The 25650-nt window shown below is 38.1% G+C and overlaps 1 protein-coding gene across 4 annotated transcripts in view; it reads left to right on the forward strand.

Moving 5' to 3' along the window:
* Positions 1-25650, forward strand: part of HEATR5B (HEAT repeat containing 5B) — a 103260-nt gene that overhangs the window by 282 nt on the left and 77328 nt on the right. For 2 of the 4 annotated variants that reach the window (XM_010838608.1, XM_010838611.1), the window contains exons 2-10: positions 556-703; positions 3929-4140; positions 8276-8384; positions 11374-11523; positions 15979-16150; positions 17546-17703; positions 18953-19202; positions 22958-23113; positions 23577-23827. In XM_010838608.1, coding sequence (XP_010836910.1) covers positions 578-703; positions 3929-4140; positions 8276-8384; positions 11374-11523; positions 15979-16150; positions 17546-17703; positions 18953-19202; positions 22958-23113; positions 23577-23827 — 1584 coding nt within the window. In that variant the 5' untranslated portion in view covers positions 556-577. Of the gene's footprint in view, positions 1-11; positions 201-555; positions 704-3928; positions 4141-8275; positions 8385-11373; positions 11524-15518; positions 15768-15978; positions 16151-17545; positions 17704-18952; positions 19203-22957; positions 23114-23576; positions 23828-25650 lie in introns of those variants that run through there. The other 2 variants (XM_010838609.1, XM_010838610.1) reach the window with 2 other exon arrangements.

Below are 25650 nucleotides of genomic sequence, written 5' to 3' on the forward strand. Positions count from 1 at the left end.
GCCCCCCACCACCCCCGGCGTTGCAGCTGAAGCTTCGGCCGCGCGTATCTGGCCTCCCGCCGCCACCTCATCCCCCCAAGGAAGACTCTCAGAGACTTCCAAGGTGGCATCTTTCTGCTGGGACGCCTTGAAGTTCTCCTGGGGCAGGTGCAGCAGCGGGAGGGTGCTGTGCATCGAGCAGAAGGAGAGAAAAAAGGAGGGTGGGTTGTCATGCTCGGCTGATGTTTGATATTGGTGTTTCGGTTTTCCGTTTATGAAATGGGTAAAGGACATCTGTTTTTCTTCTGGAACTATGTCTTTTTTGCACTGTTTATTTTAATTTTCCTTTGACCCCATTATCCATTCTTCCTCAACAAGCATGACTTTCATTTGTTTTTGTTTGCACCCTTATCCTTTAAAATCAGTTTCTCAGGTTTTGCTTCGAAGTTATGTACGTGTCCTCCAAGACAGATGAGAAGTAAAGCCTTGTATTTCTTTTCTTAGTGATTATATTCATGAAGCTTGACTTTTAACATGAACAAGTCCTTACAAGAATTTTAAAATTGTTTATTTAAGGTGTGAATTTAAAACTTCAGTCATGGAGTTAGCCCACAGTTTATTGCTCAATGAAGAAGCTTTGGCTCAAATCACTGAAGCAAAGAGACCAGTTTTTATCTTTGAATGGTTGCGATTTCTTGATAAAGTCTTGGTTGCTGCCAACAAGGTATGGTATTGCTTTTTATCTAGTTAACATATGTAAAGAATATTATGTGTACATGCTTTGTAAGAAGGCACATTATGTTTTGGAGGTTGTGGGTCACTTGAGAATATTACACGGTAGTAAAAATTTCTTGTCTGTCCTTTTTCTATTCTGTGGCAAAACTGAAACCTCATTTAAATCTAGCTTATTGCTTGGGTAGAGGCTTCATATTTCTTCCTGGACATCTAAATGTGAGTGGAGAAAAAGAAGATTATGTGACTGCTATCACCGTAAATTCATTATCTCCAACATCAAGTGGTCCCTTAGTGCTATGTAGCAGTTTCAGTTATCTTCACTTGTCTGTCTGAAGAGTTAGCCTTTTTTTTTTCTTCCTTCACAGTCTTTTCATCCAAATTACTTTTCAATATTTGTGTGTTTTACTTTCCGTTTTTAAAATTAGATGCTGTGTTTAAAATTAGGAAATCAAACATCTGATGATCTTTTACCATCTGCTCAAATGTAAGAGGGAAGGGGATATATGTATACCTATAGCTGATTCACCAGGATCTTCCTGGTGGCTCAGACGGTAAAGTGTCTGCCTGCAATGTGGGAGACCCAGGTTCGACTCCTGGGTTGGGAAGATCCCCTGGAGAAGGAAGTGGCAATCCACTCCAGCACTCTTGCCTGGAAAATCCCATGGACGGAGGAACCTGATAGGCTACAGTCCATGGGGTCGCAAAGAGTCGGACACGACTGAGCGACTTCACTTCACTTCATAGCTGATTCATGTTGAGGTTTGACAGAAAACAAACAAAATTCTGTAAAGCAATTATCCTTCAATTTAAAAATAAATAAATTTTAAAAATAAAATTTAAGAGGGAGTAGTAAAAGTTTGCTGGGCAGAGTGATGTTTGTTAACTTGTCGTTCTTTGAGGAACTCTTTATAGGTTTCTCTTGGCTAGTCATTCCCCATAAGAGCCTTTTTTACTTTTTTTTTTTTGCCTTTTTTACTTTAAAGTGTCCTAAGGTATATGACTAGCTGCGTAGATTCTAGGATTTTGTGGAGAAGGCTGGGGACTTCAACATTAAGTATGTTAACTTTTACTTAGTCCCCCTGTTGTCAGTGTAGTTTTCCCAGCCCACAATTGTGCCTGAGCTTGCAAAGTCCAGAATGAAGGAGAGAGATATGAGAGTCTTAGAGCTTCTTAAATAGACTCTCAGTCATTCCCTTCACTTCTAGGTGCAACTTTACTCTCTCCTCCATGAGAACTTTGATGCCTCAAAACAAAAGCCACAACATATGTGAGCTTTTAGGGGGTTCTGTGTTGGAAGTTGGGGATCTTGTAGCTTTCCTATTGAGTATAGCTCATTCTTTGTTTTCTTTGCCCTTATGTACTTGTGCTTTTAGTTACTTATTTATTTCTTTGATTGCCCTGGAGTATATTTTAGTTTCTGTAGAGACCGAATTAACACATGGATTCATTACAGTCTTTAACTGAAAGTTCCTGTTTTCTCTTAAACTCACTCCATCTGAGTACGTGTTGCCTCCATTTCACTGAAACAGATCTTGTTTTGCCCAAACCAATGGTCAGTATTCTGTCTTAATGGACCCATCAGCAGCTTTTCACCTAGCTGATCCTCTGTCTTGAAATACTTAAAAAAATTTGTATTTTGTTGTGAAATTGAAAAATAAAAGGAGTATGTAAAAAGTTATCCAAATTGTGAAGCATAATAATATGAACATCTGTGCTCCCTTCACTCACATTAAAAAATAAATTGTTAACAATACTGTTGATGCACTGTTGGTGTGAAGCTTTTCCTATTTGTGGTTCCTAAGAAACTATTTGCTTTTAGTTCTCGTCCAACTTCCCTAGTTACTCCTCCTCTTTTGCTGGCTGTTTCTCAGTCCTGGGCACAGTTGTTTGTTTTTTAAATACATGTTTCTCCTTCAGTGACACCATCGAATGTCATGACTTTTACTACCATCTACATAGTAATGATTCTCAGATATCTAACTACCTGCTCCACTTCTACCTCTTGGATATCTAAATGGCATCTCAAAAGTTAAAACCAAATTCTTGATTTAACCCTCCAAACCTGTCCTTTCGCCAGTACTTTCTATCAGGAAATGACCATTTCATCCTTCTGGTTGCTCAAATCATAAACCTTTAGAGTCATTCTTCACTTCCCTTTTTTTCTCAAACTTCATATCATGTTTCTCAGCAATTCATATTGGTTCTATCCCCTACATATGTCCAGAATTCAATTATTTTTCATTATTTCCATTGCTACTGCCCTCATTTCTCATTGAATTTTTGCCACGACTTTTTAAGTGTTCACCATGCCTCTAACCATGTACGTTTGTAGAGTATCCTCAGCTCAGTAGTCAGAACGAGCCTGTTAGAACATTTAATCATGTTCCTCTTCTGCTTCAAACTCTCAGAATAAAACAGAGTTCTTGCAGTGGTGTCTGAGGCACTGCATGACCTGGTCCCTGCTACCATTCTGACTTCATTTCCTGTTGCTTCCTCTGTCTTACTCTGCTCTAGCCACACTGACTTCTCTATCCTCAAGCATGCTGAGCAAGGCCTTTGCATTTGTTTCCTGCCAGGAATGTTCTTCTCCCAGATATCTGTATAACTCACATCTTGATTTCTCTTCAGGTTGCCTTTTTCTTACTAGTCTCTATAAAACAGTAAGAACTTACACTGTTCATGTTTATTTGTAAACACTCTTTCTCCCCACTAGAATGTAAACTTCTTGACTGCAGAGGCTTTGTCTATTATGGTCACTCATGCTCCCCAGTGCCTAGAATAGTGCATGGCATGTACGTGCACAATAAATATTCCTTTAATGAATGGATGAATTCTCAGCATTGATTATGAGTAAATCTGAATATTTTTTCTGTTGCCTAGGGCTCTTCAGAGTTTCTTTTGGTTTCCTTTACTGAGCTGTATAGCTTTGTGAGCTACCTGCTTTGCTTTACAGGGGACCCTAGCTGCGTTCTAAGACATTAATTGTCCATACACTCAAATTTTACATCCTTTGATTGTTATATTTTTTAATAAGCCAATGTGGAAACTTTTTGGATATAGAGTAGTCACTTTTACTGATAGCTAACTTTGTGGAATTGGAGAAGAATGAAGGAGAATAATCTCCTTTAAATTTGAACAGAACAACCTTTTTGACTAAAAGATAAAATTATGTATAAGAAAAAAACTGACGTTCTTTTTTTTTTTTTTTTAACAGACTGATGTAAAGGAAAAACAGAAAAAACTTGTTGAACAATTAACTGGATTAATAAGTAGTTCACCTGGACCACCTACACGAAAATTGTTAGCTAAAAACCTTGCAGCCCTTTATAGCATTGGGGATACTTTCACTGTTTTTCAAACACTTGATAAATGCAATGACATTATCAGAAATAAAGATGACACTGCAGCCTACTTACCAACAAAATTGTAAGTACTCACTTTGAAATTAACCCTTGAAACTTGTTTTTTTCCCAGAGTAATTTATCTCAATAAGGGAATGGCAACCCACTCCAGTATTGTTGCCCGGAGAATTCTATGGATAGAGGAACCTGGTGGGCTGTAATAGGGTCACAAAAGAGTCAGACATGACTGAGCGACTAATACTTACACATTATCTTAATGAAGGGCTGCTGATCGTAAAGATTCCCAGGTAGATGGAGCCTGGGGCATACTGTTGATAGTAAAAGCTCTAAGTAGGTCTGGGGAAGGAGTTCTGTTTCAACATATGCTCCATTGTCCCTGGGACTTGTAGCAAAATACAGAGAATTGGTTTGATGTCAGCAATTTGTACAGGGGTTTCTGGTAATTTTGAAGGAGATAATATTCTTGGCTGGGATGCAAAGAAAAGATTTTCTAGGTGATGAGATTGATGCAGGAACAGGCAAACTATAGCCCCCAGGTCAAATCCAGCTTGCCACCTATTTTGTAAATAAAGTTTTATTAGAATAAGGACATGCTCCTTCATTTAAAGCTGTTTTCATGCCAAAATGGCAGAGTTGAGTACCTGAGACAGAGGCCGATTCCCTGGGAGCTCAGCTGATAAAGAATCTACCTGCAATGCAGGAGTGAAAAAGTGAGTTAGTTACAAAATTGTATCTGACTTTTTGCATTTCCATGGACTGCAGCCTGTCCTGCTCCTCTGTCCATGGAATTCTCCAGGCAAGAGTACTGGAGTGGGTTGCCATTTCCTTCTCCAAGGGATTGTCCCAACCCAGGGATCGAACTTGGGTCTCCTACACTGCAGGCAGATTCTTTACCAACTGAACCACTAGGGAATGCAGGAGACCCTGGTTCAATTCCTGGGTTGGGAGGATCCACTGGAGAAGGGATAGACTACCCACTCCAGTATTCTTGGGCTTCCCTCATGACAGTAAAGAATCCGCCTGCAATGAGGGAGACCTGGGTTCAATTCCTGGGTCAGGAGGGTCCCCTGGAGAAGGGAAGGGCTGGCTACCCGCCCCAGTATTCTTGCATGGAGAATTCCATGGACAGAGGAGCCTGGCAGGCTGCAGTCTGTGAGCAACTTTCAGTTTCACTTTATTGACTTCTAAGTTAAGGACTTTGGAGAAGGCAATGGCACCCCACTCCAGTACTCTCGCCTGAAAAATCCCATGGACGGAGGAGCCTGGTAGGCTCCAGTCCATGGGGTCGCTAGAGTTGGACACAACTGAGCGACTTCACTTTCACTTTTCACTTTCATGCATTGGAGAAGGAAATGGCAACCCACTCCAGTGTTCTTGCGTGGAGAATCCCAGGGAGGGGGGAGCCTGGTGGGCTGCCGTCTATGGGGTCGCACAGAGTCAGACACGACTGAAGCGACGTAGCAGCAGTAGCAGCAGCAAGTTAAGGACTTAACCCCACTCCAAGCACATACTTGTGGTTTGGATCTAGGGCAGATATTTTCAGAGGAAGTCTTGAGGATAATGGCCTTAGGGATGCACCTTGTGAAAGAGTCCATTAAGAAAGCCAGCAGTTACAGTACAATGAGGAGTGCTCTGGGAGGGAAAATAACACCTGAATAAACTTCGCTGTGGTGTAAGGGAAGAGCGGTGTCAGTGAAGGCTTCTCAAAAAGGCATCAGGAAAGAAGAACCATCAAGGAAGGCCATATGGAAATGAGTCAAGTAAGGGGTTAAGATGGGAAAAGGAGAAGATGGATGTGATGGGTTAGGGACCAGCAAGTATTGTGGAAAGGGCCAGGTAGTAAATAGGCTTGAGTTTGTTGAATATCTTTGTTGCAGCCACTCAACTCTGCCATAGTCAGTGTGTAAATAAATGAGTACAGCTGTATACCAATAAAACTATTTACAGCAACAGGTGAAAGGCTGCATGATGGGCCAGATTTGGCCTGCAGACTGTTTCCCAACCTGTTTTCTGGACAAAGGAAACATAACTGGAAACAAAGCTGGCTTATTTATACCTTATTTCCAGTACAGAATAGTGGAGGGGATAAGTTCAGGAGAAGATGATGAATCCAGTTCTGAATGTGCTGAGTTTGAGTCCACGTGACAGTGTATAGCAGGCAGTTGGAAATCCTGGTCTGGGTTTCAGAGACCTGAGCTGAGAATGTTGTTTTGGTGAGTAGAGAGAGAATGGAGATTTGGGAGTAGGCTGAACCTGCGGTCTGGATAAAGTTACCTAGGAAGAGTGTATTACTGTTTTGAGAGGAGAAAGTGCCAAGGATACACCTTCACAACACCAACATTTAAGGAGCCAGGACCAGTATAACAGCTTACAGAGGAAATGGTGAAACTATTGTGAACTTGGACACTGGTGTTTAGGTCTGTTTTCAACTACATAGGTATGCTGTGGCTAAATTTTGTGTTTTTTGGGATGGATATGGATCTTAAAAGTGCTTTCCAGTTTATTCTGGAGTTTGGAGGTATGTTCATAGTTTTGTGATTCATTTCTCCATTACTTAGCAAATCCACACATGATTTTATAGTTCTGATAAAGCAGAATTTATTGCATATTACTTATTACTCATATGTATTTCCAGTGGATTCATGGATTATATTTAGAAAGTCTGTAATATATGCTGGCAAATGACAGACATTTTTAACTTTGTTTTCAGCCTATAGAGTATTGAAAAAAGCATGAAATTTGGAGTCAAAGAGGTGAAGATCGAGTCTCTGATTCTACTGTTTGTTGCTTGTAGGATAGTAAACTAAATTTATTTAATCACTCTCAGCCTCAGAGTAATTTGTTCAGGACACATAGCTTTTGTATGGCAGGTCCTAGGATTTAGACACAGATTTGCCAGACTCCAAAGGATACATGCAGATTCGCCTGCAATGCAGGAGACACAGGTTGGATCCCTGGGTTGGGAAGATCCCCTGGAGAAGGATATGGCAGCCTACTTCAGTATTCTTGGCTGGGAAATCCCGTGGACAGAGGAGCCTGGCAGGCTACAGTCCATGGGGTTGCAAAACAGTCAGACAGGACTTAGCAACTAAACAACAACAACAAAAGGAAAGCTTGGGTTTCTTTCCAAAGGACGGGTATGATTTATTATATGAATATGTTTATTCTCTTACTTTTCTGACAAGAATACAGTTTAACCATAGTATTTGTTAACAATTATAAAGAATAAAGGCATTTTTTTCTAAAATATTTTTAATTGAAATATACTTGGTTTACAATATTGTGTTAGTTTCAGGTGTATAGCAAAGTGATTCAGTTTTATATATATATATTTTAGATTATCTTCCATTATAGGTTATTATAAGATATTGAATATAGTTTCCTTTGTTGAACAGTAAATCCTTATTGCTTATCTATTTTATGTATAGTAGTTTGTATCTGCTAATCCCATACTCCTCTAATTTATCCCTGCCCTCCTTGTCCCCTTCAGTAAACATAAGTTTGTTTTCTATATCTCTGAGTCTCTTTTTGTTTTGTATGTAGATTCATTTGTATTATCTTTTAGATCCCACAAATAAGTGATATCAAATACTACTTGTTTTTCTCAGACTGGCTTATTTTACTTGCTGTGATATTCTCTGGGTCCATCCATGTTGCTGTAAATGGCAGTATTTCATTCTTTTTTATGGCTAAGTAATATTCAATTGTGTATATATACACCACATCTTCTTAAGCTGTCATCTGTTCTGTTGCCATTGTGCCATCTGTTGATGGTCATTGGGTTGTTTCCATGTTTTGGCTGTTGTGCTGCTATGAACATTGGGGTGGGTGCATGTGTATTTTTGAATTAAAGAGTTTTTGTTTTTTGTGAATATATGCCCAGAAATGGGATTACTGAATCATATGGTGGCGATATTTTCAGTTTTTTGAGGAACCTCCATATCAATGCTGTTTTTCATAGTGGCTATACCAGTTTACATTCTCACCAATGTAGGAAGGTTCCCTTTTCCTTATATCCTCTCCAGCATTTATTATTTATAGATTTTTTTATGCTAGTCAGTGATCAACAAGGTGTTATTGAAAGTTTAAAATTTGTGGACAAAAATATCCTGCACAAATACAAGTTGATTTCTGAAAATTAAAAAAATGACAAAATTATTAATCTGAACAGTGACTGATGAAAATGTCACTTCTTACAGGGCTGCAGTGGCTTGTGTTGGAGCATTTTATGAAAAAATGGGGAGAATGTTAGGCAGTGCATTTCCAGAAACAGTGAATAATCTTTTGAAATCTCTGAAGAGTGCAGAGGTAAGTTTTACAAGTATTCAATGTTTTGCTTGTGGTGGGAGTTCGGTGTTAGTTAGAACCTATGTTTTCCTTTTTTCTGTTAAGTGCATTACTCATATGGCTTAGCAAGAGGGTAATTTAAAATTATTACTTGTAAAGAATATTACTTGCCCCTTGTTTTGATGCATAGTTCCTCATATTTCAAGGAGAAAGGAAATAATGCTTTTCCTTAACAAAGAAGAGGTTTACATTAATCCCAGGGATATTTTTGTAGTGCCATATTGGTTTTTTGTACCATAGCTAATGTATTCGTTTTCTAGGGCTGCCTGAATAAATTACCACAGAATGGGTGGCTTAACAGAAATTTATTGGGTCCCAATTCTGGAGGTTTATATATGAAATCAAGGTGTGAGCAGGGCCATTTTTCCTCTGATGCCTCTTGGGAATGATGCTTCCTTGCCTTCTTAGTTTCTCATTGCTACTGGCAGTCCTGGGCATTTGGTGGTATCCCTGAGTGTGCAGATACAGCTGTTGTGTCTCTATCTCTGCTGTCATATGGTGGTCTACCTATGCATCTGGTTCTCTGTCCAAATTCTCATAGGATAAGGGTTCCAGTCATTGAATTAGGGTTTGCCCTGATCTTTACTTGATTTCGTTTCTCTCTCAGTTCAGTTCAGTTGCTCAGTCATGTTTGATTCTTTGCAATCCCATGGACTGTAGCACGCCAGGCTTCCCTGTCCATCACCAACTCCCGGAGTTCACTCAAACTCATGTCCACTGGGTCAGTGGTGCCATCCAACCATCTCATCCTCTCTGATCCCCTTCTCGTCTTGCCTTCAATCTTTCCCAGTATCAGGGTTTTTTCAGATAAGTCAGTTCTTTGCATCAGGTGGCCATACTATTGGAATTTCAGCTTCAACATCAGTCCTTCCAGTGAATATTCAGGACTGATTTCCTTTAGGATGAACTGGTTTTATCTCCTTGCAGTCCAAGGGACTCTCAAGAGTCTTCTCCAACACCACAGTTCAAAAGCATCAATTATTTGGCGCTCAGCTTTCTTTATAGTCCAACTCTCACATCCATACATGACCACTGGAAAAACCATAGCTTTGACTACATGGACTTTTGTTGGCAAAGTAATGTCTCTGCTTTTTAATATGCTTTCTAGGTTGGTGATAACTTTCCTTCCAAGGAGTAAGCATCTTTTAATTTTATGGCTGCAGTCACCATCTGCAGTGATTTTGGAGCCCCAAAAAATAAAGTCTGCAACTGTTTCCACTGTTTCCCATCTATTTGCCATGAAGTGATGGGACCAGATGCCATGATCTTAGTTTTCTGAATGTTGAGCTTTAAGCCAACTTTTTCACTCTCCTCTTTCACTTTCATCAAGAGGCTCTTAAGTTTTTCTTTGCTTTCTGCAATAAGGGTGGTGTCATCTGCATATCTGAGGTTATTGATATTTCTCCCGGAAATCTTGATTGCAGCTTGTGCTTCATCTACTCCAGCATTTCTCATGGTGTACTCTGCATATAAGTTAAATAAGCAGGGTGACAGTATACAGCCTTGAGGTACTCCTTTTCCTATTTGGAACCAGTCTGTTGTTCCATGACCAGTTCTAACTGTTGCTTCCTGACCTGAATACAGATTTCTCAGGAGGCAGGTCAGGTGGTCTGGTAGTCTCATCTCTTTCAGAATTTTCCACAGTTTGTTGTGATCCACACAGTCAAAGGCTTTGGCGTAGTCAATAAAGTAGAAACAGATATTTATCTCTTGCTTTTTCGATGATCCAGTGGGTGTTGGCAATTTGATCTCTGGTTCCTCTGCCTTTTCTAAATCCAGCTTACATCTGGAAGTTCATGGTTCACGTACTGTTGAAGCCTGGCTTGGAGGATTTTGAGCATTACTTTGTTAGCGTGTGAGATGAGTGCAATTGTGAGGTAGTTTGAGCATTCTTTGGCATTGCCTTTCTTTGGGATTGGAATGAAAACTGACCTTTTCCAGTCCTGTGGCCACTGCTGAGTTTTCCAAATTTGCTGGCATATTGGGTGCAGCACTTTCACAGCATCATCCTTTAGGATTTGAGACAGCTCAGCTAGAATTCCATCACCTCCACTAGCTTTGTTCATAGTGATGCTTCCTAAGGTTATCTGGGAACCTTACTTCGAAATAAAGTCATGTTTACAGGTAACAGGGTATAGGACTGATCTTGTCTTTTGGCAGGACAGTATTCAATCCACAGCAGCTAATATGATATAAAGACAGTTCTGTTTTGTCATTTCAGTTTGTTATTACTTCTGAAAATTCTTTGTTCAGTTGGGGTTAACTGAAAATAGACCAAGCACTGGTCTCATAGTCTTATTCTTTATCTAGGAAAACTAAAGGTTTCTTGGACAGCACCTCTTCTAAGAACTCTTTGTCTATTCATTTATTAAACAAGAGTTGAGGACATATTCTCAGGCATTAGGCTTGTAAAGATGGATAAGATCTACCACTTGACCTCAAAAAGCTTACGATCTAATGAAAGAGATCTATATTTAAATCAGTATACTATCAGAAATATGAATCAAACACTGTAAGTATAAAAACAACAGTTCAAATTAGTCCCAATAATTTCATAGTTTGGAATGGATCTGAGAAGTTTTAAAACTGTGTTGGATATTTTATTCCTCTTTTAGAAGCTTTGTATTACTTAGGTACTTTTTGTAACTTTTTGCATTCTAAAAGTTGGGATCCTTGAGAAATTATTATTTTGAAGCTTTTGAATCTGTCATGTTCTCATTATTTGCATTTCATCAGGTCCTGGTTACATTAGAATATATTTACGTACTGTAACATAATTTCTCAGGTATTGTTTTGTTGAAATTAATAATTATTTTTACATTTTAGAATACTTTTTTATTTTTCATTACTTACTATTTATGTTTAGAATTAACGCCATTAGGTCCAGAGAAGTTTTGTGTATTGGTGTGTTCTTATTTAAATGTGGAATTTTCTTTATGTTTATGTGTAGTCTCAGGGGCGAAGTGAAATCTTAATGAGTCTACAGAAAGTTCTGAATGGACTGGGTGGTGCCGCAGCTTCCTGTCATCGTGATATTTACAAGAATGCCAGGTCCCTCTTAACTGACAGGTCAATGGCTGTTCGATGTGCAGTTGCCAAGGTTAGTTCTCAGCTGGTTTATAACATTGCTTCTTAACCTGCTTGCTCTTAAATAATCGATGATTTTTTTTTGTTTTAAAATATGGTATGATTTTTGTTCCTATGGATTAGTTTCATTTCTTTCTAGAGTCATATATAGGAGGGAATAATGTTGTATGTGCCTTTTTTTGGCCTGGCTTTTTTCACTTAGCATAATTATTTTGAGATTTATCAGTGTTGTTACATGTATCGATAGTTCATTCCTTTTTATTGCTGAGTAGTATTTCATTGTATGGATATACCACAATTGGTGTATTCCTTCGCCTCTTATAAGTATTCAGGTTGCTTCCAATTTTGGCTATTACCAAAAAAGCTACTGTGAACATCTGTATACTAGTTTTTGTATAGACACTGCTTTTCTTTCACATGGATAAATAGCTGGGAGTGGTATGATTGGATCATATTCTAGATTTACATTTAATTTTTGGAGAAGTTCCCACCTTTTCCAAAGTATTGTGAAATTTCCTCTTTCTCCATGACCCTTATCAACATTGAGTATTGCCAGTCTTTTAACTTTTAACCATTCTTATAGATATGTACAGGTATCTCATTGTGGCTTTAATTTGCATTTCTAGACTAATGATGGTCATATTTTAGGTGCCTATTTCCATTCATATCTTTGATAATGAATCTATTAAAAAATTTTTGCATTGAGTTATTTGTTTTCTTATTACTGAGTTTTGAGAGTACTTTGTAGGTTCTTTATATATTTCTTTATCACATAGGTGATTTGCAAATATTTTCTCGCACCCCATGGTCTTTCATTCCCTAAATCGTTCCTTTCTAAGAAGAGGAGTTTTGAATTTTGTCAAAGTCCAATTGATCAATTTTTCTTATGTTAATTATGCTTCTAGTGTTGTATGTAAGGGGCTTCCCGCAAAGCTCAGCTGATAAAAAAAATTCCACCTGCAGTGCAGGAGACCCCAGTTTTATTCCTCGGTTGGGAATTTCCCCTGGAGAAGGGATAGGTTACCCACTCTGGTACTCAAGGGCTTCTCTGGTGGGTCAGACGGTAAAGAATCCTCCTGCACTTCGGGAGACCTGGGTTTGATCCCTTGGTTGGGAAGATCCCCTGGAGGAGAGCATGACAACCCTCTAGCTTGCCTGGAGAATCCCCATGGACAGAGGAGCCTAGTGGGCTACAGTCCAGGGAGTCTGGCAGGCTACAGTCCATGCAGTAGCAAAGAGTCAGACACGACTGAGCAACTAAGCACAGCACAGCATTGTATCTGAGAAAACGTTTCCTAGCCCAAGCTTTCTCCTGTGTTTCTTTCCAAATGAGTTTTATAATTTTACACTTGGGTATATGATTCACTTTGAGTTACTTTTTGTATATAGTGCAAGGTATACATCAAAGATTTTTTGTTTTGCTTTCCACATGAATATTTACTCATTCCTGTGCCATGTTGAAAAGGCTGTCTTTTCTTCAGTAAATTGCCTTTGCACCTTTGTTGAAAATCAGTTGTCCATATACTTGTGAGTCTGTTTTTGAAATCTCTGAATAGTTTCATTGAACTGTTCGTCCATCTTGATGTACCTTTCTTGATTACTGTAACTTTGAAGGTGAAAGTGAAAGTCGCTCAGTCCTGTCCAACTCTTTGTGACCCCATGGACTATATGGTCCATGGAATTCTCCAGGCCAGAATACTGGAGTGGGTAGCCTTTCCCTTCATCAGGGGATCTTCCCAACCCAGGGATCAAACCCAGGTCTCATGCATTCTGGCGGATTCTTTACCAGCTGAGCCACAAGGGAAGCCCAAGAATACTGGAGTGGGTAGTGTATCCTTTCTCCAGCGGATCTTCCGACCCAGGAATCAAAGCGGGGTCTTCTGCATTGCAGGTGGATTCTTTACCAACTGAGCTATCAGGGAAGCTCAACTTTATAGTGCCTTAAAATCAAGTAGTGTCAGCCCTTCAACATTTTCTTTTTCAAAATAGTTTTGGGTATTTTCAGTCCTTTGCATTTCCATATAAATTTTAGCTTATAAATTTCTACAAAAATAGCATGCTGAAATTTTTATTCAGGTTGCACCAAGTCTATAAATCAGTTTGGGGAGAGTTGACAGCTTATCATTAAGTCCAACTCATAAATATGATATCTCTATCTCCCATTCATTTAGGTCTTCTTTGATCACTCTTAGCAGCATTTTGTGGTTTTCAGATGCAGAGATCTTGCATATCTTCTGTGAGATTGTTAACTATTTCATATTTTTACACTATTTCAAATAGTACTGATGAAAAATTTTTTTAAATTTCTAATTGTTCATTGCTGACATAGAGAAATACAGTTGTTTTGTACATTGATCTTGTATGAACCAACCTTCCTAAACTGTGACTAATTCTATGTCAGCTTTTTTTTTTTTTTAATGTTTTATTTATTTGGCTGTGTCAGATTGTAGCTGTGGCATGTGGGATCTAGTTCCCTGATCAGGGATCAAACCCAGGCCCCCTGCATTGGAAGTACAGAGTCTTAGCCAGTGGACCACCAGGGAAGTCCCTATGTCAGCTTTTTAAATGGATTCTATCACGTGTTCTATGTAGACAATCATGTTGTCTGTGAACAGAGACAGTTTTACTTCTTTTCCAATCTGGATGTCTTTTATATATTTTTCTTTCTTACTGCACTTCCTGACCAGATCTTTCAGTTCTGTGTCGAATAGAAAACATGAGAGCCAACATTCTTTTCTTGTTCTTGATCCTTAAAGGGGAAATATTCAGTCCTTCACCATTAAGTATGATGTTAACTGTCAGTTTTCTTTGATGACCATTATCAGGTTGAGGAAATACCCTTATATTCCTAGCCTTCCAAGAAGTTTTTGTTAAGAATGAATTTTAGATTTTGTCAAATGCGTTTTTTTTTTTTTAATTTTTATTTCTAGTGTTGTTTCTGTTTTCTAAGTTTTTTATTTTAGGATAATTGTAAAATAATTGTAGCTTTACATGCAGGGGCTTCCCAAGCGGCTCAGTGGTAAAGAAACCATCTGCCAGAGCAGGTGGCACAGGTTTGATCCCTGAGTCAAGAAGATCCCCTGGAGGAGGAATGGCAGCCCACTTCAGTATTCTTGCCTGGATAACCCCATGGACAGAGGAGCCTGGTGGCTGTAGTCCATGGGGTCACAAAGAGTCTGACATGACTGAGTAACTAAGTGCATAGTATGCAGGTTTTCATGCAATTGTAAGAAATAAAGTAGAGAGATCTTTATAAACTTATACCCAGTTCCCCCCAACAGTAATATCTTGAAAAAGCATATAGCATTACACGCGGCATAATACAATAGTGACGTTGACACAGTCCACTGATCTTGTTCAGTTTTCCCCAGTTTTATTTATAATCTGTTAAATGTTTCTTTAGCATTAATGAGATGAATAAAATGAATTTTTTCCAACTTGCTAATGAATTTCACTGATTAGTTTTAGAATTTTAATCAGTCTTTCATTCCTATGATAAACCCTGCTGGGTCATGATATATTATCCATTTTATATGTTGTTGGATTAGAGTTATTAAAAGTTTGTGTACAAGTTTTGCATCCATGGGAGGTATTGGTATGTAGTTTTCTTCCCTTGTAGTGTCTTTGTCAGATTTCAGTATCAGGGTCAGTATGTTGAGTTGGAAAGTATACACTTCTCTTCAAATTGCTGGAAGAGTTTATATAGGATTGGTACTATTTCTTACTTAATCATTTGGTTGAATTCATCAGTACAACTCTCTGGGTCTCCAGTTTTCTTTGGGGAAAGATTTTAAACTACAAATTCAGTTTTTAAAATAGATATTGGGCTATTCAGGTTATCTGTTTCTTCTTGAGTGAGTTGTCTGTTTCATCTAAGTTGTTAAATATATTGTCCTTTTAATATATATTGAATCTGCAGTTATGTGACTTCCTCATTCCTAATTTTGATAATCTGTGTCTTGTCTTTCTTTTTTCTCATCTGTCTGGCTAGAGATTTAGCAGATGTGTCGGTTGTTTCAAAGAAGCAGCTTTTGGTTTCATTTCTGCTTTTCAGTTTTCTGGTTGATTGACTTCCTCTCTTAACTGTATTGTTTCCTATTTTCCTGCTTACTTTGTGTTGAATTTGCTCTGTGTCATCTAGTGTCTTAGTTAGAGGCTGAGATTATTGATCTGAGACTCTTCTTTCTAACACAGGACTTTAGGGTTATGTATTTCCTCCTCACTGCTGGAATCTCAAGGGAGTATGCTGGGACAACTGTAGGGTTCAATTTGTGTTTTTAATCTCTTAAGGATTAGCATTCTTCATTGCCTGATGTCCAGTGTCTTCAGAACTGTTGTTTCATGTATTTTGTCCATGTTTTGTTGTTGTTGTTATTTCAGAAGAGAGAATAATTCTGGTTTTTCTTACCTTTGTCTCTGGAAGTGGAAGTTCTAATACATTTATTATTTTTTTTTTTTTAAATTCCAGTGTCTCCTAGAACTACAGAATGAAGCTGTGTTCATGTGGACTGCTGAACTGGAAAATATAGCCACTCTCTGCTTCAAGGCTTTGGAAAACTCTAACTATGGGGTACGAGTGGCAGTGTCTAAACTCTTAGGAACAGTCATGGCTACAGCACTGATGCCAAAACAAGCAACAGGTATTATTTTCCAGCCCCCAATCTAGACTGTAACAGGTATTTGAAGATATATGGAATGCTTCCTTCTAGATGACGTACTACTTCTAGGCAAGTCAATTTAAAGAGTTTAAATTGTTAAACATGCTTGTCTGCATTTTCATAAAATAGAAGTTCCCACATGGCTTTTTCCTTGATACGGTCAGGACGTTTTTTATGATAATACTGAACAAGATTACATGTAGCAAGTATGTTGAACATTTAAGCAAATAAGATTTATGGAGTGGTTTTGTATCTGTCCAAATGTACAGGGACTAGAATCTGGGCAGAGTAGATCTCCATTCATAGCAAAGTATTATTTTTCTTTTCTTGACCATTATTATAAGCAGAATCGGAGGCAGTGTTGATTTCCCCCCCTGTGCCTCATCGTTCCATGGAGATGCTTCAGGGACAACTCTGAGTAGATGTGGAGTGAACCCTGCTCTGCTGTTGTCCCCATGCCTCCTCCATCTCTGTATTGTAGAAAAAGATTCAGATTACAGGTTCAAGTCCTAGCTCTTATGTTTATTTGCTGTGAAACCCTTTGAGCTTTGGTCTTTTAATCTTTAATGATAATTATTTCAATCTTTGAATTAGGTAACAGTGATAATGATGATAGGTAACATTCATTAAGTGCTAACTGTGTATAAGGCACTGAATTATAGCAGAGTTACTTTATTTAATCCTCTCAAAAGCCCTATTAATCCTAAGTATTGCTGTTATTCTCATTTTATAAACAAGGAAATTGAGGCTTAGAGAGATGGTGTCATTTGTGGTATAATGAGTGTTCTATTAAGTGAAATCAAAACCCAGGCATCAAATTCTAAAGTCTACGTACCTAATTATGAGCTTTATGCCTGTTCGGCAGAATTTTTGTGAGGATTGTGTTTGCTACTCTATGTGGAAGGACTTTATGAAGTAGGACAGCTCTTTACCAGGGGTGGCAAGTTGGTTGCAGTCCAGTGACATTTCAACCCATAGGTTAACTGTTGTACAGAAAGCATGGTCTTGACAAAGTTTCATTGTGTCCATCTCAATTGGGAGTGAGGGCTGTGATCAATTAGCATTACCTGCTATGGATGTTGTATTCCTCATATGAAGTTAGCATAATTGTTAGACTGTTTTGGCATAGTATTGAATTGTTTTTAATTTGTAGCACCTTCCTTTTTTTTTTTTTTTTAGCATTTTTTGCTTAAAATTTTTTATTTTTACAAGTACTTTGTAAATTGTAAGATTATAAGAAAATAAATGACTCTGTCTCCTTTGTAGTAGTTTAAGTATCCTTAAAAATAATTGCTTGAGTTTTAAAGCTAGATTGTTAGAAAACATTTAAATAGCAAAACATATTTGCTTTATAAATTTGCTTTTTTTTCCTGAAAGTAATGCGCCAGAATGTGAAGCGAGCAACCTTTGATGAAGTCTTAGAACTCATGGCCACAGGATTTCTGCGTGGAGGGTCAGGTTTCTTAAAGAGTGGTGGAGAAATGTTAAAAGTTGGAGGGTCTGTTAATCGTGAAGTGAGAGTTGGAGTTACCCAGGTTTGTGATATATATGTATAAAAGAATTCTGTTCATATCACTTGTGAAATTTCATCGAAGACTTGTACTAAGTAATAGCACATACAGAGATTTTTAATGCTATCTGTAATTTAATAATTAAAAAATGTCTTTCAAAGCATTTCTCTTACTAAATGAATGAATTATATTCAAATTGTAAATTACATGCTTATATGGAACATTAGATGCTTAATGATGTGTGAATAAACCTGCATCTGCTACATCTATCTGTAACAAAATTTTCCCAAATTTTACTTGGTAGAAAATCAGATGTAGAATAGGTTAGTTTTAATTGAAATTTTATTCAAGTAGCTTGAAGAATTTAGATTTTAATGTTTTCAATAACCCTTGTAGCTAAACATATTGGTTGGTTCTTTGGATTTATCATCATTGCTTAATCACCAATGTGCTTATGAAGTTAAACCTTATGTGAGATAATTTCAGAATAATAATTAATACCAAATAAGATATTGCAGTTAATAATATAATAATAATAGTTAACATCTAATACAAAGAGTTGGACACAACTGAGCACACACACATTAAAATGAAATGATTTTTTTGTGATCTTAGTCAAAATCATCCAATTATACCTTGTTCCAGAAACAAATGTAAAATAGCAGTAAATCATTTCAATCTAGTAGTCATAAGCAAATGTTTTACAGTTCTAGGTCAGCATTTATTTAGCATGTTGGGGCTTATTACTATATCATCTTCATCAGGGCTTCCCAGGTGGCTCGGTGGTAAAGAATCCACTTGTCAATGCAGGAGTTGCAAGAGACATGGGTTTGATCCCTGGGTTGGGAAGATCCCTTGAAGTAGGAAATGGCAACCCACTGCAGTATTCTTGCTGGGAAAATCCTATGGACAGAGGAGCCTGATGAGCTACAGTCCATGGGGTCGCAGAGAGTTGGCCACGACTGAGTGCACACACCAACACAAATACATCACCGTCATCCCCAGGGTGATTTCACCTTTTCTTCCCACTCACACCACTCTATGTTCTTCGTGAAGCTATTATCCCAACAACTGTGTTTAGTTAAAGATACTTCAACCAGTAAATCCTATGCTACAAGTACTAAAAAGGTCTCAAGTTTTAAATTTTCTCAATTGTAATCTCAAAGATAAGTTATTTTGCATGCTGTCATCAGTTATTTACGTAGTTGTTTTATCTGTAATTTCAGTTCGTGTATATAAATTTACCTGAAGTTGTATCTTAATCTATTTACAGGCATATGTTGTTTTTGTAACAACATTGGGTGGCCAGTGGTTGGAGCGTAGTTTTGCTACATTCTTGTCTCATGTACTTGATCTGGTTTCCCATCCTCGGGCAACACAAACACATGTGGAGGCTGTGTATTCCAGACGATGTGTCTCCTTTATTTTAAGAGCTACCGTGGGCAGTTTGCTAGGTGAAAAAGCCCAGATTGCAGCTGCCAAAGAAATATGCCAGGCGATTGGAAAACAAATGAAAGCAGTAGGTAAGAATTGATGTCATGGTATGTGTTGTTGATTATTTAGTCATTTAGTTCTTTATTGCTATCCTTAATAAATACTGATAGATCTGATTAGTTCATATCTCTTTCTGGAATGTGTCTTTTTTTTTTTTTCTTCTTTTTTTCCAACACGCCATGCAGCATGTGGAATTTTAATTTCCCAATCAGGGATTGAACCTGCACCCCATGCACTAGAAGTAAGGAGTCGTAGCCACTGGACTACCAAGGAAGTCCCTGACTGTGTTTTAATAGTCATTTTTATTGTACTCTTACTTGATATTAAAACAACATATAATTACAGTAAATTGGAGTTTTTTAATATTTGGGTAGTGTGTTTGTAAGATTAGGTTTTTTCTGTTTTATTTCTAGTACCTTTACTGATTTTATAGCTCTCCTGGTATGCAGTAGCATATTGAGGAATCTTTGAGGGATAACCTATTATGGTTTTTCTTCTTGGAGCCTGTTGTTTTATAAATACATGTTGTTTTCCTCACCCTTATTAGGTTAATATGAAGACTTAAAAACAGTTACAGGTGATTTTTAACCCATTACAGAGTATACTGTGAAGCCTCAGTAATTCATAATTAAAAGAAACCCTCTTCTAGGCAATATCAATTTTATAACTTTTTCAGATTAACAAATAGTTATGGAGTATTTGAGATTGCAAAGCAGTAATTCAGGTTTTGAACAGTAAGTAGAATAAAGTTACTGTCTTCTTGGTGCTTATAATACAGTCAGGGAACTAATGCAAGGTAAAATATAAATTCTGTGAGATAGTTTATTTTATCACTGTTGCGAATATTCACTCAGTTCAGTTCAGTTCAGTCGCTCAGTTGTGTCTGACTCTTTGTGATCCCATGAATTGCAGCACACTAGGCCTCCCTGTCCATCACCAACACCCGGAGTTCATGCAAACTCATGTCCATCGAGTCAGTGATGCCATCCAGCCATTTCATCCTCTGACGTCCCCTTCTCCTCCTGCCCCCAATCACCCCCAGCATCAGAGTCTTTTCCAGTGAGTCAAGTCTTCACATGAAGTGGCCAAAGTACTGGAGTTTCAGCTTTAGCATCATTCCTTCCAAAGAAATCCCAGGGCTGACCTCCTTCAGAATGGACTGGTTGGATCTCCTTGCAGTCCAAGAGACTCTCAAGAGTCTTCTCCAACACCACAGTTCAAAAGCATCAATTCTTTGGCTCTCAGCTTTCTTCACAGTCCAACTCTCACATCCATACACGACTACTGGAAAAACCATAGCCTTGACTAGACGGACCTTTGTTGGCAAAGTAAGGTCTTTGCTTTTGAATATGCTATCTAGGTTGGTCATAACTTTCCTTCCAAGGAGTAAGCATCTTTTAATTTCATGGCTGCAATCACCATCTGCAGTGATTATACATTACAGAATATATACATTAATCAAGAAAATTATATTGCCTAACATATCTTTAGAAATAAGAATTTGATGACTATAATATCTAGGACTTTATATTTAGAAAATTAATTCCTATAAAATTAATGAAAGTGAATTTTTTTGTTATAGTTAGTAGCTTACTAGGTAAATCATATTTTAAATGGACTAACTGAAAGTTAGGAATTAAAAGATGTTCAAATGAGGTATTGTTAGATATGTTAAAGTAGTAATCTGTCCTAGATTCACAACTTTGAAGATATTTGTTTGTTGATTCATTGAAGAAATGTTTGAGTGCCAAAAACACTGCCAAATGGTGGGAGTAAAATAGCAAGCCACACAGATAACACTTGTTTAGGGAACTTCTAATTTAGTAACCAAAAGAAAGAGTACATGCGTTTCCAAGTCCAGAAGTATCTAAGGAGAAAAGAGATGTTTAATTTTAGTCCATAATGTATTAATCTGTTATTTCTTATTATTCTATATTTTATAGCCTGTTAATTCATAATGAATGTAAATAAGATAAGAAAGTTTGTTACTGTCATTTTAGAATCTTAAGGTCATAGATTGATTAGTCACTTGATTTTTAAAATGGCAAAAAAATTAAACACAGTGCTATGTATCTGGAATTTATGGGCCAGGATATAGTCTTAATTAGTAATTTGACAAGGAGTTTTTAGTTGTTTCATGATTAAATACATATCAATTGTATTGGAAGCTAAAAGATGGGGGAAAGGCTCAACAACATTAATGGAAACTTTGAGGAACATCCAGTAAGAAATTCTAAAGTCACCCTCTTTATAGATACTCTTTCTCGTCTGTAATTTGACAATGATGCTACCAACACATTGCAGCTCTTAAAATAGCGGTGATAATGATAAAGTAACAATAATAGCTCCTAATGTTTACTGAATGTGTACTAGGGGCATCATTGATCATTAAAAATCAATGTAATTTTGATTTGTGTTTCCCTAATTATTAGAGATCTTAGTTTTCTGAATGTTGAGCTTTAAGCCAACTTTTTCACTCTCCTCTCACTTTCATCAAGAGGCTTTTTAGTTCCTCTTCACTTTCTGCCATAAGGGTAGTGTCATCTGGGTATGTGAGGTTATTGATATTTCTCCCGGCAATCTTGATTCCAGCTTGTGCTTCTTCCAGCCCATATATTTAACTTATATGATGTACTCTGCATATAAGTTAAATAAGCAGGGTGACAATATACAGCCTTGACATACTCCTTTTCCTATTTGGAACCAGTCTGTTGTTCCATGTCCAGTTCTAGCTGTTGCTTCCTGACCTGCATATAGGTTTTTCAAGAGGCAGGTCAGGTGGTCTGGTATTCCCATCTCTTTCAGAATTTTCCACAGTTTATTGTGATCCACACAAAGTCTTTGGCATAGTCAATAAAGCAGAAATAGATGTTTTTCTGGAACTCTCTTGCTTTTTCGATGATCCAGCGGATGTTGGCAATTTGATCTCTGGTTCCTCTGCCTTTTCTAAATCCAGTGTGAACATCAGGAAGTTCACGGTTCACGTTTTGCTGAAGATCATGGCATCTGGTCCCATCACTTCATGGGAAATAGATGTGGAAACAGTGTCAGGCTTTATTTTTTTGGGCTCCAAAATCACTGCAGATGGTGACTGCAGCCATGAAATTAAAAGACGCTTACTCCTTGGAAGGAAAGTTATGACCAACCTAGATAGCATATTCAAAAGCAGAGACTTTACTTTGCCAACAAAGGTCCGTCTAGTCAAGGCTATGGTTTTTCCAGTAGTCGTGTATGGATGTGAGAGTTGGACTGTGAAGAAAGCTGAGAGCCAAAGAATTGATGCTTTTGAACTGTGGTGTTGGAGAAGACTCTTGAGAGTCCCTTGGACTGCAAGGAGATCCAACCAGTCCATTCTGAAGGAGATCAGCCCTGGGATTTCTTTGGAAGGAATGATGGAAAAGCTGAAACTCCAATACTTTGGCCACTTCATGTGAAGAGTTGACTCACTGGAAAAGACTCTGATGCTGGGAGGGATTGGGGGCAGGAGGAGAAGGGGGCGGCAGAGGATGAGATGGCTGGATGGCATCATTGACTCGATGGACGTGAGTCTGAGTGAACTCCAGGAGTTGATGATGGACAGGGAGGCCTGTCATGCTGCGATTCATGGGGTCGCAAAGAGTTGGACACGACTGAGCAACTGAACTGAACTGAATTGTTAGGGATACAAATACAGTTCTTAACAGGCATCCAGCTTGTATAATTTAAAAACATAAACTTGTTTAGATCAAAAAATTATATCATGGTTTAATTCACCTACATTCCGTACCTGATTTTGTGCTTCCAGAAGCGGTAGTGAATGACACTAGTGGGGAGAACAAGTCTGGAGCAGCAGACATTGCGGCAAGCCAGCATGTGATGGTCTGTGCCCTGCAGGAGCTCGGGAGCCTGGTGCAGAGCCTGAATGCCACCGCGTCCCCTCTCATTCAGGAAGCATCTATAGGTGTGCTGTTCACTTATAGGCTGGAATATTTTTTTCAATATTTTTAAAAGTCATAGGAGTGATTGATACACTCCCAATTGGTTGCTTAACATGGTAATTAGCAGTTTAAATCATCCATTAAAAGTTGGGTTTTATTTAGGATTCACTGTGATAATGAATCTTGAATTAAATATTAAAATAATGCTTTGAGAGACAAACAGTCATGATAGTTTTGTTTCTAAACTTTATTGAATACATCAGCATTTTATAATTCATTGGATATAATTGTACTGTGTTCTTTGTAGAAAACTTTCCTTTAAAGTACTTACCTGTTTATGAGTTGAGATGTGTGTGTTTTTTGGCAGCAGTTCTGAAAGTATCTGTGTAAAATTGTAACACAATATTAATGGTGGTGTTATACATAGTCTTTTAACTCATTAAATTGTGTGACTTCATTAAAGAGTAATTTTGAGTATTTTTTTAGGCCTTTTGGAGACTGTGACCTCAGTGCTTCTCCATCCAAGCATGGCAGCTCGCCTGGCTGCTGCCTGGTGTTTGCGCTGTGTGGCTGTGGCGTTACCTTTCCAGCTGACGCCATTTCTAGACAGATGTGCAGAACGGCTCAACAGCTTAAAAACCTCGCCAGAAGCTGTTAGTGGATACAGTTTTGCAATGGCTGCTTTGTTAGGTGGAGTTCATCAGAGTCCTTTGGGCATTCCTCATGCCAAGGGAAAGGTATGACAAAGATCCTAGAATACTAAGTGCTAACCCATGGGCTTTATGTAGTCTTCATTGGAATACCTCTGTGTTTGATGTTGAACTGGATGATCAAACAAAAACAGTTTTACTGTGATAATGAGTGACATAGTATTCTGCTTATATGGAGTTATGCCATGCTGTACTGTCCTTAGTCGCTCAGTCGTGTCCGACTCTTTGTGACCCCGTGGACTGTAGCCCGCCAGGCTCCTCTGTCCATGGGGATTCTCCAGGCAAGAATACTGGAGTGGATTGCCATACCCTCCTCCAGAGGATCTTCCCAACCCAGGGATTGAGCCCAGGTCTCCCACATTGCAGGCAGATTCTTTATCATCTGAGCCACCTGGGAAGTCAGTGAATACTGGAGTGGGTAGCCTATCACTTCTCCAGGGGATCTTCCCGACCACGAATTGAACCAGGGCCTCCTGCATTGCAGGTGGATTCTTTACCAGTTGAGCTACCAGGGAAGCCCATATGGAGTTGACAGACCCTAATTAAAATTTGATACTTACTTCTGTTACAGGAATAATAGGTTTTGTCTGGGTGTAATATCATTTTATGATTTATTTTAGATATTTAAAAAACCTTATACTGATTCTTTAGAAATCAGAGCTTTTCTTTGGAGTTTTAGAAATATAATTCACGCTGCTATATTCAAAATGTCAAGAGAATGTGCTGTTGCCATAGTTAGCATTTTGGTAATACTTAGTAAAATTGAATAGCTGTTGTGAATCACTTACCTTTTTTTCACCTTTCTTTCTGCTATACTGTATACTATTATGAAGATTTTCTTGTTAGGAATATAAGTGTTTATATAAGTATTATTTGCAATTTTATATTGGGCTAAATTTTTAATTTTTTTTTCCTCTGGGTTACTCGGCCCATGTCCATTCATTTTTGTGACTTGGATAGCTACTACTCAAACCTGGGCTTCCATCTCCCTTTGCCATATGCTTGTCTCCTACTGATTTTCCTTCTTTGGAGTCTTTTTCTCCCATCTCTTCCGTATTTTATATTTCATATTTTTTATGTGCTCAAAGACCCTTAGAGACTATGCAGGATCAGAGAATAAAATATAATCACCTCTGTCTGCTAAACTTGTACCTTCATAATTTGCCTTAATTCTTTCCTTTCATTCTAGTTTCTTATTGCACTCGTCGGACTAGCCACATTGCTTTCTTTCCAAGCTTTTCTTCAGCCTCCGTGTCTTTGCTTATGCTAACATCTTACATTAGAATTTCATCCCTCCTCTTGTTCACCTGCACCAGACTTAGCTGCTTTTTTTAGAAGCCCAATTCAAGTTTCATCTCTTCCATGAAATACCTTCAGAGCTACTCAGTCTGTGGTAGCCTTTCTCTTTGCTGACCACTGCATCTGTCCTATTATTCTGTCGTTTGATTGTATGCTGTTTGTTACTTCCCTTTTCTCCTGTGTCTTTTCTAAGACTGTAAGCACCTTAAGATTAGCTTAATGACAAACTTATAATAAGAGTTCCACAAATCTTGAAGTGTAGGTTTACAGTGTCACTACTTATAGCATTTATTAAGTGACTACATGGATCAGCACCACTCTGGGTGCTTTCCTGTATTAACTTATTTAATCCGCACGTGAGTGACGTTGGTTCTCCTATTATTCCTATTTTAGCAATGAGGCATAGAGATGAAGTTATTCTAGGTCAAAAAGCTAGGAAATGACAAAGCTGGGATATGAACTCGGGCATCTTGGCTCTGGAAGTCATATTCTTAACCACTGTGCTGTTGTGGGTCTTCTCTGAGTCAGCAGTGCAATTGGGATTGATTAGG

This window comes from Bison bison, unplaced genomic scaffold (assembly GCF_000754665.1).
Source record: "Bison bison bison isolate TAMUID 2011002044 unplaced genomic scaffold, Bison_UMD1.0 scf7180017864100, whole genome shotgun sequence".
In the NCBI taxonomy this organism is placed as follows: Eukaryota; Metazoa; Chordata; class Mammalia; order Artiodactyla; family Bovidae; genus Bison; species Bison bison.